Genomic DNA, 14,080 nt, shown 5'->3' with positions numbered 1-14,080 from the left:
CTCGGGGCTCGGGGGGGGGCTGCTTGCTCGCCCGGGGCAGCCGCGGAAGGGCGGCCGGCAGGGAGGATCAGGCCCGGCGGGGGTCCTCGGACAGCGGTGCCCGACCCTTCCCCCCCCGCAGGAGCCCCTCGGGAGGCTGCCCGGCTCCCGCCCGCCCGCCGCAGCCCGAGAGGGGCTCCCCCGCCGTCCCCGGGCGCGCACTCACCGCCGCCGCCGCCGCCGCCGCCGCGCCGCTCCCGCCTCCCCCTCCGCCTCGCCCGGCGCCACCCAGCGGGCGGGGAAGGGAGGCGGCCGCGACCCCCGGCGGCGCATCGGGGGCGGTGGGCGCCCGGCCGGACCCCGGCGAACCCCCCCCCGCCTCCTGCGGGGCCGGCATCTGCAGCCGGGGGAGGGGGCGGTCTGGGCTGCGGGGAGGAGGCGGCGGGAGAGGCCGGACCCCCCCACACACCCCGCGACCCTCCTGGGCAGCGCGGGGGCGGCCTCGGTCCCCATGGCGACGGACGGGGGCCACGTGACTTCCGCGCACCTGACCGGCGGGCCCCGGGGCGCGTGACTGGCGGCGGCGGCGGCGGCGGCATGGAAGCGATCCCGGCGGGACCCCCGCGCCCCTCCCTGCCCCCGCTGGGGCTGCTGCTGGGGCTGCTGGCTCTGGGGGCGGCAGGTGAGGAGGGTCTCCGCCGCAAGCCGCGCCTGCGCTCTCCCGGGCGGGGCGGGGGGGCTGCCGTGGGGCGGGGGGCGCGCTCGCTAAGGCCGCCCGCTCTTCCCCGCAGCCCGGCCGGCCTTCCAGGAGCGCTTCTTCCGGCAGCGGCTGGACCACTTCAACTTCCAGAGCTGCCGCAACCGGACCTTCCTCCAGCGGTACCTGATCGCAGGTGAGCGGGGGGGGGGAGGGCGGCTGAGCAGAGTGTAACTGCAAACGGTTGCTAAACGAGGCCGTCGCTAAACGAGGCCTGATTGCGCTTTCCCGCTCGCCGCTGTGTCCCACAGACGAGTTCTGGAGGCCGGGGGCCGGCCCCATCTTCTTCTACACGGGCAACGAAGGGAACGTCTGGACCTTCGCCCTCAACACCGGCTTCCTGCTGGAGCTGGCGGAGCAGCAGGGGGCCCTGGTGGTCTTTGCCGAGCACGTAAGTGGGCCGCTGCCGGCTCCGGGCTGGCCGGGGCGCCCGAGGTCTGAGTCTTGGGGGCCGCCGGGGCACCGGATCCTCACCGGCTCGCCTTTTCTCCTGGCTTGATTCAGAGGTATTACGGGAAATCGCTTCCGTTCGGAGCGGAGTCCCTGAAGGGGCAAAATGCCGGGCTGCTGAGCGTGGAGCAAGCCCTGGCCGACTACGCGGTTCTCATCGCGTGGCTGAAGGAGCAGCACCGGGCGCAGAACTCGCCAGTCGTCGCCTTCGGGGGCAGGTGAGGGCGGCTTCCTAGCAAAATAGCGGGTGCCCCGTGCACCGGCTTGCACATTTTTAGAGCGCCAAGGATCCCGATGAGGCTGTGGTCCCTTCCTCCTTTCAATGAGCCCAGAATTCTCTGCTTCCTCTCCAGGAAAATAATCGCTTTCTCGCTATCCCTCTTCACAGTTACGGAGGGATGCTCAGCGCCTACATGAGACAGAAGTACCCCAATCTGGTGGTCGGGGCCCTCGCGGCCAGCGCCCCTGTGCTGTCCACCGCGGGGATTGGAGAGCCCGGCCAGTTCTTCAAGGACGTCACGGCAGTAAGAAAAGGCGGCTTGATTGGGTGCCCTTTTTCCTGCTAAGCGAAACCCCTCACACCCCAGTGAATCTGACTCAGTGAGGGAATTTTGTCTCTTTCTTCCAGGACTTTGAAAACTACAGTCCAGAGTGTCCCAAAGCTGTCCGAGAAGCGTTCCGACAAATCAAAGACCTCAGCCTGGTTGGAGGTGAAGGAAGGAGCCCTGAATAGGGGCGAACGGCCCTTGGGACGGTCACTTTTTAGGGTGTGAAGTTGTGGGCAGTTTGCGACTGGATACCTTGCTGCCCTGCACTTGACCGGAATGGTTTAAACCCCAAATGCAGTTTATTTCACAGGTCGAGGATGCCCATTGTGTCTCTCTCTTGTGTTAAGCTTACGGGAGAATCAGCACAGAAATGGCGCTCTGCCACCCGCTTTCGACTCAGGAGGACGTCAAGCAGCTCTTTGGGTTTGCCCGGAATGCCTTCACCATGATGGCGATGATGGATTATCCTTACAAGACTGACTTTATCGGCCATTTTCCGGCAAACCCCGTCAAGGTAAAGGCTTGCCCTTCTTCAGCTGTAGGGCAACTCTGTCCCTCGGGACCCCCAACTTGGCAAAAATAACCTCCGTTTTGTGGTGGTGTCACTTTAATGCTGATATTGTAACTTGTAAAAATACAGTTGCAAGCTTTCCACACCCAAACCCTTTCACATGCCTTTGCCCAGGGCTGGTATGTTTACCAAAGGGTAAGCAAACATCGCCCTGTGGCTACTTTTGCGTTTCGTGACTCCTGGTACAGACGATATAAACACTTTGGGATTTGGGGCAGAAAGCATAAGAAATTAAGCCTGGGCGTGTCTGTTAATTCAGGTTGGCTGTGAACTGATGCTGGCCAGTAAGGATCCCATGCGAGGGCTGGCCGCTCTTTCTGGTGAGTCCACGCTCAGTTTCATTCCACAAATGCTGCCTTTCTCCAGGGTGGGGCCTGGGGACAGAATCGCTGCCAGTTCATGTCCCTGACGGTCACCCCGGGAAAAACCCAAACTGCTTTGATCCAGCTATTTCCCCCCGCCGTCCGAAGGCTCCTCCCTCTCGGATCCTCCTGGACCTGCCATCCAGGGTGGCAGGTGAACGAAGCAGCAGGCGTGATCCGCCAGAGCCCGGGGCAGACAGCCCACCTTTATCCAGGTTCCCCTGCTAGGATGGCAGGCCCAGACGCCGTCCTCTTTGCTCCTCCGCCGCAGAGACCCCCCGCCCGTGACGTAGAGCTGAAGCTGGCTGGTGGTGAGGCTGAAGTGGCAGAGGTCGACGGCCGACAGACGGAGCCGGGCCCATCGATCAGTGACGGGGCAATAGTACTCCGCCTCGCTCACAGGGACCCACTCCTGGCCCTGCAAAGAACCAAAGCGTAGGGCTAGAACCAGGGGGCCTGCAAAGAGCGCCCAGCTGGGCCTCGGGGAGTCCCGGGAGCCCAAACAGGAGGGAGCAAATGCCACCTACCTTGGCCAGGGCCCTTCCTCCCAGGCAGAAGATGCGGTCTCCCACCGTTGCCATCCCGTGATCGCAGCGGGCAAAGGCCATCGGCCGGTTCCTGACCCAGCAGCGCAGGCGGGGGAGGTAGCTGTGCATGGCACTCAGGGTCTGGCCCTGCGCGAAGCCCCCTGCGACGGAGAAAAGGGTGAGTGCTCCTTCCTCTGCAACTGGCCCCTGGACACAGGCCGCTCTCGGCCTGGAAAGGGGGCGGCCCCAAACCCAGGGCCTTCTCGCACCAGAGGGGCCCGTGCCAGCCACTCCTTGCCCTGAAAGAGACCCTTCCGCACCTGAGATGTACAAGATGCCTCCGTGAGTCGCCCCCGCATGGTCGGCCACCGGCACCGGAAAGGGCGTGAGGGGCCGCCACGCATTCTTGGCAAGGCGGTACTCCTCAGCCGTGTCAGTCGGCATCCCTAGCAGCGCTCCTCCCCCCACAGCCACCAGTCGTTCGTTCAGCACTCCGGCGTAGAAGCGGGTCCTGGGCACCAGCATGCTCGCCAGCTGCAGCCAGGTGTTGCGGCATGGGTCGAACCTGAACACCTGGAGTTGGAAGAAGGAAAGGCCAGTGGCTGCCCCGGGTCTCAGCTGCCCACTTCTCCATTTGGGAAGGTGGAAATCAGCCTCGCCACCAGGAACTCTATAGTGATGCCAACGAAGAAACATTTGCTCCCCTCAAACGACTCCGTTGGCCTCTGACTCTTAAGGAAGACCAAGCCGCCAGCTCTGGCCCTTGGGGCAGTCCCCAGGCTGGCCAGGTTGCCCTTACCTTCTTGGAAGGCTCCTGGCCTGTCGGGTCAAAGCTCTCCTGCCCGCCCATCACGAAGACAAAGTCGTGGAGGACAGCCACGCAGTGATTGTACACGGGCCCACTCAGCTTCCCGAGGGCCGTCCACGAATGGCCGTGCTGGTCAGCAGCCCAGAGGTCCCCGCAGACGGCGTTGTCTGCCGATCGGCCCCCCAGCACCATCAGCGTCTCGTTCCTGTGGCGCACCTGAGTGCGCTCGCTCTGCAGAAGCGGCTGCAGGTACGGCTGCCGGTGGTAGTCCAGGCCTTCCCGGAGGTACCGGCAGCAAGCAGGCTCGGTTTTCATGACGGCTGCTTCCTGGACGAAGCTCTGCAGATCTGGGAGTGGTATAAAGGGAAAGCGGATGTGGCCCAGCACCTCGGCTGCCTCTCCCGGCTGGGTGCTGTTGTGCTCCAGCCAGCAAAGGGCCGCCCGAAAGAGCTCCAGTTCGGTCAGCCCCCGGGTGTCCCCTCCGTCCAGGATGCCGCACAGGGTCACCCTGTCCAGCTCCTTCAGCTGCGCGGGGTCCCTCAGGATGTGGCCGCAGTGCTTGCTCACCCAGCGCTGCACCTTCAGTCTCAGCTCTTCTGGGCCGAGCCGTCGAGTGAGGCGGAGGATGGGCAGGCAGGAGTGCCGGTCCAGTGCTCCTTCCAGGAAGCGGAAGATCAGGCGCATCACCTCGCGCACCAGCAGCGCCTCGGCCGCCCGGAAGACCTCCTCAACCGTCTGCAGAGTCAGCTCCAGCCGGTTGGAGTAAAGGAAAGACAAGACGCCCTGCAGGCCCCGGGCGGTGACTGGCGGGGCCAGCCTGAGTGGGCTTGCCTGGTCGGCTGGCTCCCTGGCAAAGTGCATCCTGCAGTAGCTGCTGCCCACAGCAAGGAGGGCTCTGTGGGCGGGGAACGAGGCCCCCTCGGCCTCCAGCACCATGTCACACAGGGCATTCTGGGAACGCAGGTTCTGGAGCCCCTCTAGGAGTTTAGGCAGGTAGGTGTCCGAGCTGAGACTTTGGCCTTGCGTCTCTGCAGAAGCCATGGGCCAGGTGTCGGCCAGAAGCAGCCCTGGAGCTTCCCTCTGCCCGTTGGGAGCCCCTCCGGGGTTTCTGCTTCTCTGGGCTCAGCCGGTGGGACGGCCGGTCTTGCTAGCTGCGCTTCACTCTTTGTTTTTCTGGGCTACCAGGAGAGCAGGTCAGCTGATCCCTCATCTCCAAGACAGCAACGACAGATCTCCTCCCCTCCCTCCCATTGGCTGGTACCCACCGAGGTGTGGTGGATCCTGGCCAAAATGAGGGAAAAGGCAGGTCCAGGCTTGCCCCCTGCTTTTCAGATGCGGGGGGGGGGGGGAGGAGAGCGGGCTGCTTCCCCCTGGACTTTCTCTGGCCGGGAGGCAGCAGAGGAGGAAAATCTTGGCCTCCTGCTGTTCCTAGGATTTATACCTTGGCTGAACAGAAGGAAGTTTAGCAAGGGATATTGGCAGTTTCTCTGCCCAGCCACCAGCAAGAGTTGCTTTCTACGACAAAAAACAGAGCTTGGCAAAGAACGCCTTCCTTTCCTCCGTCGCGTGCTGAAGCCTTAAGCCTGTTTTGGGGCTCCTTGAACGAACAGTCTCCAGCAGCTGCTGCTTCCAAAGGATTTTAACCTGAGACTTTGGGAGCAAGATGGAGCCTTCAGCCTTTTCTCCCGAGGTGGGGGGCTCCCTGGGATGATTTCGGCTTAAGGGAGGAAACCCCCCCCCCAGCCTAGTCTCGTCTCCTTTGAGCACCTGGAGTGGACTCAGCCTCCTCTTCTTGCTCTACCAGGAGTATTTTACAACTCCACCGGGACGGAAACGTGTTTCGACATTTACAAGCTGTACCAGAAGTGCTCCGATCCAACCGGCTGTGGCACCGGCCCCGACGCTGAGGCTTGGGACTATCAGGTACGTTGGGGGAAGAGCCGTCTCACCGGGGCTGGCCAGGATTGGAGGTGACTGCCACGGTGCCAGGTGGGGGTGGTGGAAGGTTTCCTGTTGGGGGTCTCCCATTCACGCATGGAGTGCTGCAGACGCCGGGGTGCTCCTTTTCCTCTCGCTGGGCTGACGCGGGCCAGACACGGCCCGCCCGTTCACCCCAAGCCCGGACGGGAGCCGGGCGCTTGCTTCTTCTGCCAGCCATCCTCTGTTCCAGGTCTGCACAGAGATCAACTTAACGTTCGACAGCAACAACGTGACCGACATGTTTCCGGAGCTACCCTTCACCGAGGCCGCCCGGGAAGACTACTGCTTTCGCAAGTGGGGGGTCTGGCCCCGGCCATCCTGGTTGCGGACCAACTTTTGGGGCAGTGGTGAGCAGCAGCCTGTTTAGCTCGTGCCTCTGGATTTCGGCTTGTGATTTGGGGGGGGGAGGCTCCTGAAGGGCCCCACTTGCTCTTTGTGATCTGCAGGAGAAAGACCCTGCTGCCTCCTGTGGGCTGCTTGGGGGGGGGGTCTTGAAGCGCAGCAGAATGTGGTCCCAGATTCACAGGGACAAGGGGGCCTCCTGTCCTCTGGGCCTCTTTGTGAGGATGCTGTGGAATCCCGAAGGTTTCGGTCCAAGGCTGGGACCTCCTGTGGGAAAAGCCTCCGGGCCTGGCTGGCTAAAGCAACCTTGCTGAGAAAAGCCTTCGCAGAGCCACTGAATGGTTTAAGGCGGGCACTCTCCTCCCGACCCCCGCCACCGCCACAGCTTCCCCACTGGCTCACGGGCACCCAGGGGGCTTTTGTGGGCTTCCTCGTTCAAACCTATGAATAACCTTGCTGCTCTTTTGACAACTGTAGATCTGGCTGCTGCGAGCAACATCATCTTTTCCAATGGAGATTTGGACCCGTGGGCATCAGGCGGCGTAAGTACCTGCTCGGCGTTCCTGGGATCTGCTCAGATCTACCTGGACCTGTTACCTGATCTCTCCCTCACCCCTCCCCCACCCACGGGAAGTTTGACTCTGATGTTGCCTTTCCCAGGTGCGGAAGAACCTGAGTTCCTCTCTGATTGCCATCACCATCAAAGGAGGCGCCCACCACCTCGATCTCCGGTACGTTTGGCCAAGCGGGCCCCCGGTGGCTTCTTCCCCAGCTCCCCCAAAGAGGGCTCCTCGGATTGTTCTCTTCTTGCCCTGCGGAGTCCTAGACCGGCCTTTCCCCCTCCTCCCCCCCCTCTCTCTTGCGGGAGTGTCTGGTTCACAAGGTAGCTGCCTCCCGCTCCGGGCCGCTGCCGCCGTCTCCCGGATCAGGTGGGCTTTTGGTGGCCTTCGTGCAGCCCAGGTGCTGAGCCGGGGAGCCCATTAGCTCTCTCCAGGTCTCTATGGAGCTTCTCGGTCATCCAGCTCATGGTTGTCCCAAAGGGCAACTGGACTTCTTTAAGAAAGTCCCTTCAGATGATTCGTCGGCCCTCTTTGTTTTGAAAAACAAGCTTTTACTCATTTTAAATGCTTCAGAAAGAGGACCCACGGCGACGGAGGGCCCCTTGTAACTGCTTAGCTCCCACGGCTGGACACTTGCCCTTTGACAAGCCTCAGGGATGGTCCACTTCACTGGGCCCTTTTTTTCCCCCCAACAGGAGCTCCGACCCAGCTGATCCCGCCTCGGCCAGGGAAGCTCGGCTGCAGGAAGCCAGGATCATCCGGGGCTGGGTGGAGGCTGCCACCATCAAGGCCACCAAGTAGGCTCTGAGTTGCCAGCCGGTGTGTAAGAGAAGCACAAAGGGAGGGAAACCGGCGTGTCCTCTTTAAAGCAGTGACGCTTTCATGCCACGGTGTGAAGAATAAGGAGGAATAAAGCTCCTTATGAAACGGGCCTTCTGTTCACCTCTTTCTGAGAAAGGATCTGGCAGTTGGGGGAGGGCAGGGGAAGAGCTCAAACGCAGTGCTTAGATGCATTCAGATTGGTCATTCTAAGTCGGTGGCCCTGAAAGCAATAGGGGGGTTACCCTAGACCTTTGGACCATCTAGCCAGGCCCTCACCCACTCGGGGGGAGACCCAGGAGACTCGCACCCCAAGGAAAAACGCTTCCTTCCCTTGCCGGCTTGGTTTCGCTCTGGAGACCCTACAGACGGGAGTTCTCCCTCTGTGCTCTGCCACCGTCGAGGGAGGACGCGCCTGCCACAGGCCTTGAACCCAGGGCCAGTTCCACTTCCCGGGGCCTTTTTTCCTTCAACCTCTCATGCAAAAGCCAGCTCAGCCCGTTCTGGCAAGACAGAAACATATAAGCAGTTGGTGGCACAGAAAAATGCAGCCTCTCAAAATAAATTGCAAGTTTATTAAGGTGGAGTAGAATTTCTGCAGACTGACTCCCCAGCCAAAATCACTTAAGATTCTCTTTCAGAGATTTTTCCCACCTCCACAAAAAGGTGAGTCGCACTTTGAACCATTTACACGTTCACAAAAGAATCAATTCTACTTTACAAATACCTTGGACCAGATCACACCAACGAGGCTTCGGCAAGTATGTCTCTTCTTGGGAGAAAAAAAAAGGCAATTTGAAAGTAATTATGCAGAGGGAATGATGGGAGCACGAAGGTGCTCCTCACAATAGCGAGCTTCCCTACCAAGTTTGGCAGCCACAATCCTGCCCTCACTTCCGGTCCGTTTACTGATCATTTAAGACTCTGTCATCTGCTCTTAAGACGTGAGATGAGCTGGCCATGATAAGACAGCAAAAAAAATCACATTTGGCTCCGCAAGACAAACATGAAAACGGAGCTCGGTTTTCCTGATGTGGTAAATTTCTCTTGAAATGTCCAAAATTAGGACGACATCCCAGCCTCCATGGAGAACACGAGGCAAGTGGTAATTCAGGGTTGAACACCAGTAAACAAAGCAGCAAACCAATTCTGCACTTGGGGGTTGGGGGGGGCACGTTTGGCACCTAACTGAGAAGGATCCAGGAACCAAACATCTTAGGTGGCCCGTTTAAAAGAGGCTCGGAGAACTGCAGGTTGTGGGTCTGCATCCCAGCTCTGGACTTCCGTGGGCTGGAAGAAATGCTCACTTTGGGGTACATGCCAACCCTTCTCTCTCTCCCCTTCAAATTGGAAGGCACCAGTTCAAAGTAAAGTGTCAGCCTCCCAAAACTGGGGATTTGCAGTATGGCTTTTAAATTCCAGGGTCTGTTTAAATGGGGGAACAGAAAACTACGCTCGAAAACTGGGACTGCTCCCTCCCAAAATTCAGGTGGGACTTTGTGCCTACAAGAGCAAACACCAATTTCACTTAAAAGGAACGTGGCAATGGTGAAGTCCTCCAGAGGTCCACAGTTACAGTGAGAAGAATCTTTGTTACGACAACTAATTGCACTTCAACTGTTCGAAGTGTTTGATTCTCCCCGAGTCCCCGGCTTTGTGATGTTGGCGGGGAAAAGGAGCGGAGTCCGAGGCCCACGCCAAGAGCTCCGAGCGATCGTTCTCTTGATTTCGGGTCACTGCAACGTCCCCTCTATTAGGTAGTACCAAACACCCCGGTCTTGGGAAGCATGCATGTTGGGTCAGGCATAACATACAAAAAAGAAACAGGATTCCCAGGCCCTCTGAAGCCACTTTCACAGAAAACAATCCAGCCGGGATTTCTCCTGCCACGGCACCAACGGCAGCTCCCCTCTGTGCCGAGGGGGACTGGGCCAGCTGGGTCTCCCTGTCCTTTCGTTGGGGGGGCGGGATTTAAAGCAGCTTTTCCAGCCACAACAGCATTGTGACCAAGTGGCAGAACAGCAGCAGCAGCAAGCACAAAGGACACACTTAGGGAGGTCCCCAAATACAACAAATCGGTCCCACCAAAACCGGCTAAGATTGTCCCGTGGATCTTCTCTCTGCCCCCACTTTAAAGTGCTGAGATTGAGCAACTGGGAAAGGGAGGGAAAGGAAAGCTAGAAAGGGAGGGGCGAAAAGGCAGAGCAAGGGAGGGGTGGGAGCTGGATCCTGCAGGCACGCGGAGAGACAGAAAGACAACAAAGCGCAAAGCAGAAGCGAACAAGCCTTTGTTCCACGTTTTGGTGTAAATATACCTCAGTTCACACCTTTGGGAGCAGCTTCCCCTGTGGCTGGCGTGGAAAGGCCACAGAGCAAAGGCTGGTTAGCGGTTGGTTCTTCAGCCGAACTTTCCAGGGGATCTTTTCAAGCACAAGACAGAAATCCTGGTGGGCAGAATCCGCTCTGGGGACAAGGACCATGCGACCCGCTGCTTCCTTGCCCTCCAGCCCCCCCTCCCCAGAATAGGCTTGCAAAGTAAAGGTCAAGAGCCCCCTCAGGCCTCCAACCTGGAAGAGGAACCCACGCAGGAAGCGGTTTTCGGTAGGATACCTGAGCCAAAACATTATTCATATTATACGTATATAATTTCCTACATAGATAACCTTCCGTTTTAGCTTTCTCATAATGTAAATTTTCACATTTTTCTCCCTGCATTGCTGCAGATAAGTTAAGAAAATATATATATATATATATATTTAACCCCCACATCCAGCTTCTCCCCAGCTCACAACAGGGCACAAGTTCCCCCCCCCCATTATTCGGGACCAGGAGGTCAGCAATGAACACTGTTTTCGAGGGGAGGACTCTCCTTTGGACAGGATCACCCCTACCCCACCCCCACCTGCAGCCTTGGTCTGACCCTGGGATGAATACCTGGGGGAAAGGCCACGGAACGGAGACAACGGAAGAGGGGTCCCCTCTCTTGCTATTTTGAGGTGCTCCCTGGGTCAAAGCGAGCGCCGCGCTCTTCACATATGCCAAGCGGGATCTGGCACGGCAGTGACCTGATTGCCTGTTCCTCCTTTGGGTGCCCCTTTTCGGAGAGGGGGCAGTGATTCCAGGCCAGAGACCCACCTCCCCTCACATACAATTCCTCCGGGAGGAATTCCCTTCACCAGGAATGTCGCTCAGCCTCCCGCCAGGTCCCTGGAATGGGGGCAGGATCGAACCTGGGAGCGGCAGACGCCCGGCTTCTCTTTACGCCAGTGGCCAGATGGGGAGCGGGTGGGCCTCCGTGTTGAAGACGTACTTGTCCAGGTTGATCAAGTTCAGGTCATCCGAAAACAGCAAGAAAAAGTACTTGAGAGTCTCGCCCAGGAAAAAGCTCTCCATCTTGTCTCTCGGCTCCGGATGGCTGGGGCTCTGGACGTTGTCGATGGACGTGTAGCCGCCAGTCGGGACCTGGACGGGGGAAGCCCAGTGTGAAATTCGAAGGCCGTCAGAGTTCACCATCCTGGCTTGCTTGGGGCGCTGTTCATTCAAAGCCTGCTTGGCCCCAGCTGTACCTCCTGCTAATGGGGCGTGTGCGTCTCCTCCTTTGCTCTCTCTGATGGGACCCCCAGCTCAGACTCACCCGGGTGTATTTATTGAAACTCTGCAAGATCTCCCAACCCCAATCCTGGTACTTCTTATCGCCGGTGAACCGGTACAGGTAGAAGAGGCTCTCCACCGTCTCAGGACGCAGCAGGTTGTGCCTGTCGGCCGTCTTGGCAAAGGAGAGCAGAAGGGAAGCCGAGGGCAACGCAGCCCTGCATTTCCACCCTGTGCGGGCATCCCCGTGCGCCACCCGGATGCCCGCAGCAGAGTGGGTCTCGCCCTCCCTCCGCCAGGGACTCGGGGGACCCGGGCAGGGTCAGCCCTGCTGAGCTGCTCACCTTGATTTCCACGTCCTTCCGGTCCTTCTGCGGATGCATGTTGAAGTGGACGATTTCGGGGCTCAGGCCAGTCTCTACCTGCACGTACATCTGGTGGCAGGTTTCCGCCAGCTCCGCTGCCAGGGTCAAGTGATCTGCAGGGAGCCCGTTGTGCGCGCCGAGGGCCAGGACCCCAGGCAAGAAGCAGACCAGGTGATCCTGCTCCGGAAACACAGAGGGAGGGGAGTTGGTGGGCCACGGGCTTCCTCTGCAAAAGCCCCTCTCCTACGCTCAAGCCGGGAAGCCTCTGGGGCTGGGGCGCATCACGCCTGGCTGGCTCCCCCGCCAGCTGTCTTCCTGTCGCAGCCCAGAGAAGGGGTTTCCTATTCAGAGCAGAGGAACTGATATTTCAGCAAGGAGAGCCAAGAAGGAAGGGGGAAGATCTGCGCAGGCGGATATGAACCCTTGAGAGGGGCCATTGCGGCAGGTGCTGGCAGCCCAGCGGCTTCTCCAGGGGACTGAAAGGCCCGGCCGAAGGGCTGAAGACACAGTGCTTGGACCCTGAAGGGGAAATCTGCTTAATTAAGCGAATCCATCCTCTGCCGTTCAGAAACTGCTTAACAACAGCGTGGAGGGTAGCTGGTTGCTGAAGAGGAAGCAAGAGACTCTGCCTTATTCCACCAGCACACCCCGAGACTCTCTGGGAAGAGCAGGTTTGTGGAAAAACAGGTGCCCCTCTGCCCCCTCCCCCACCCCCCGTCCTCAAAAGAAGGCTCACCATCTTCGCACTGAAACGGCCGTGAGCGAGCTCGCCGACAAAGGTCAGCCTTTTGGGATAGGATTTCCGGAGCAGGTGCATCTTCACGCCCTCCACAGCCTTCACGTAGTCTTCCAGGAGCCTGCCAGGGGAAAGAGCGCGGTCGTTAGGAGTAGACTTAGCTGCTGGTAGCAAAGCATACCCTAAAAGGCATAACGAAGGTCGATCAAGAACGCCAACCAGGAAGGCATCCTTGCCTCATTTACAGTTATCTTCAGGCCATAAGCTGGAGAAACATCACACATTGTGTTTCAGAACGGGAGTATGTCTTTGCGCATGCAAGGTTTTCCCAGAAGAGAGGAACACAGCTTCAGGAAAGCATTCACGGGTGAGAATGAAATAGTATTTCCATCCTGACTTCAAATCAACGCAAACTCCACTTTTGTGCAGAGCTTGCAGGAAAAGCCCTGGAATTCTCCACAGAAAATCCTGCTAGACTTCTTATAAAGGAAGGAAGGGAATTTTAAAAGGATTTACTCATTCTCCTTCTTCCCTCCCTGGATCCACTGCTTGAGCAAATACTCGTAGTAGCTGTCAGCTCGAGCCCCCAGGGTGTAGACCCCGAGATGGGTGAACTGCCCGCTGTTGGTGTTGATAAACATGGGCACCAGGCCGTCGTTCTTGCCAGGGAGCGAGTGGACGTGTCTCATCACCCTGTCCACAGCGTTCTAGGAAGCAAAGGAACAAACAGTGGAGCTTTGGAACCACACCCAGGAAAAGCAGTACACAAAGAGGGCTTTGAGACACGTGTAGCAGATTTCTAGGGGACTGGACCCAGTTCCATCCAGCCACCACCTGTGGGGGTTACAGTATGTACCCTGGTGGAGCTACACCCCGAGAAGAAATGCAAAAAGCCTTTACTAGTCTATTTGGAGACAAGTTTGCGCCAGGCTTCTTTCTGCAACCAAACAGCAAAGAGTAACTGACTATCCCAGAAGCTAAGGAAGCGTCCACTTCTTGATTAGATAGCTTCTTCCTCTCCATCCACCCCACCCCACCCCGCTCCACTCTTCAGCAGAACCGTTAAGAGGAGGGAGCCCAGCCAATCCACTCCCTCCCCCCCCCCCGTACCTTAAATTTCTCTTCCCCAGTCAGGCGGGAGAGCTCCCTGAATTCCAGCTGGATGCTGGTCACTTCGGCCACGGTGCTGTCAGAGGTCCAGCGTGGTGGGTGGGCTGTGCCCTTCCCAATGTTGACATCCGAGAAGGGGATCTTGGAAGGGGTGTGAAAGGCCGGCATGAGCCTGCTCCCGATATCTTTCTGGACAAGGGAGAAACAGCAGGGTAGGAGAGAGAGAGAGCGAGCCACAGCCATTTTTAGGTGCTGGGAGACAGGAGAGGCCCTCTTGGTCCTTCCGAGAAGGGGAGGGACGCACCAGAGGCCCTAAAAGGCAGGCAAGGAGCTTTACCGCTTTTTCCAGGAAGAGGCTGTCCCCAGACAAGTGGTAAGTGCTCAGCAGGCCCCCGAGGATACGAATGGCGCTCTCAAAGAGATTGACATCCACGTCTTTGTTGAAGCTGAGCTCCTGGGAGACCCACTCTCGGGCTTCTTGGAACTCTGCATCGGGGAAAGGAAGCCCAGAAGCTCGAGCAACGTCTCCCGGGCAGGAAAGGGACAGCCTGCACAAGCATCTGCCTGCAGATCCC

At 58.8% G+C, this 14,080-nt stretch overlaps 3 protein-coding genes across 3 annotated transcripts in view; 1 reads left to right on the top strand and 2 right to left on the bottom strand.

Moving 5' to 3' along the window:
* The first annotated feature begins 501 nt into the window (after positions 1-501).
* Positions 502-8,108, top strand: DPP7 (dipeptidyl peptidase 7). The gene is made up of 13 exons (XM_083375002.1): positions 502-661; positions 771-872; positions 988-1,127; positions 1,241-1,404; positions 1,575-1,710; positions 1,815-1,896; positions 2,082-2,248; positions 2,565-2,625; positions 5,807-5,925; positions 6,173-6,329; positions 6,802-6,866; positions 6,985-7,055; positions 7,580-8,108. Exons 1-13 carry the CDS (start codon positions 577-579, stop codon positions 7,683-7,685), a joined length of 1,455 nt encoding a protein of 484 aa, XP_083231128.1. The 5' UTR covers positions 502-576; the 3' UTR covers positions 7,686-8,108.
* On the bottom strand, positions 2,324-5,796 carry LOC310647631 (kelch-like protein 9). Its single transcript, XM_083375001.1, has 4 exons — positions 3,994-5,796; positions 3,515-3,767; positions 3,195-3,355; positions 2,324-3,085 (listed from the first exon to the last, which is right to left on the bottom strand). Exons 1-4 carry the CDS (start codon positions 5,041-5,043, stop codon positions 2,753-2,755), a joined length of 1,797 nt encoding a protein of 598 aa, XP_083231127.1. The 5' UTR covers positions 5,044-5,796; the 3' UTR covers positions 2,324-2,752.
* Positions 8,109-8,258: 150 nt separating the features above from the next.
* MAN1B1 (mannosidase alpha class 1B member 1) overlaps positions 8,259-14,080 on the bottom strand; it is a gene marked incomplete at its 5' end in the record, with an annotated part of 6,634 nt that continues 812 nt past the window's right edge. The window contains 7 exons of the mRNA XM_083374887.1: positions 8,259-11,165; positions 11,338-11,469; positions 11,639-11,836; positions 12,396-12,516; positions 12,912-13,102; positions 13,506-13,694; positions 13,843-13,991. Coding sequence (XP_083231013.1) covers positions 10,962-11,165; positions 11,338-11,469; positions 11,639-11,836; positions 12,396-12,516; positions 12,912-13,102; positions 13,506-13,694; positions 13,843-13,991 — 1,184 coding nt within the window. The 3' untranslated portion in view covers positions 8,259-10,961. The remainder of the gene's footprint in view (positions 11,166-11,337; positions 11,470-11,638; positions 11,837-12,395; positions 12,517-12,911; positions 13,103-13,505; positions 13,695-13,842; positions 13,992-14,080) is intronic.

The sequence above is a fragment of the Vipera ursinii genome, assembly GCF_947247035.1.
Source record: "Vipera ursinii genome assembly, chromosome: 16".
Lineage (NCBI taxonomy): Eukaryota > Metazoa > Chordata > Lepidosauria > Squamata > Viperidae > Vipera > Vipera ursinii.
Note: the sequence above shows the minus strand (reverse complement) of the source record. Positions and strands in the feature narration are given on the sequence as shown.

Bases quoted from the DNA above. Each gene is read 5' to 3' on its own strand.
- DPP7 (XM_083375002.1), top strand. From the start codon at position 577: ATGGAAGCGATCCCGGCGGGACCCCCGCGCCCCTCCCTGCCCCCGCTG. The intron at 1,711-1,814 runs GTAAGAAAAGGC...TCTTTCTTCCAG, and splicing joins TCTTCAAGGACGTCACGGCA to GACTTTGAAAACTACAGTCC. The intron at 6,330-6,801 runs GTGAGCAGCAGC...TGACAACTGTAG, and splicing joins GACCAACTTTTGGGGCAGTG to ATCTGGCTGCTGCGAGCAAC.
- LOC310647631 (XM_083375001.1), bottom strand. From the start codon at position 5,043: ATGGCTTCTGCAGAGACGCAAGGCCAAAGTCTCAGCTCGGACACCTAC. The intron at 3,356-3,514 runs GTGCGGAAGGGT...TCTCCGTCGCAG, and splicing joins AGGCATCTTGTACATCTCAG to GGGGCTTCGCGCAGGGCCAG. The intron at 3,086-3,194 runs GTAGGTGGCATT...GGTTCTTTGCAG, and splicing joins GAGGAAGGGCCCTGGCCAAG to GGCCAGGAGTGGGTCCCTGT.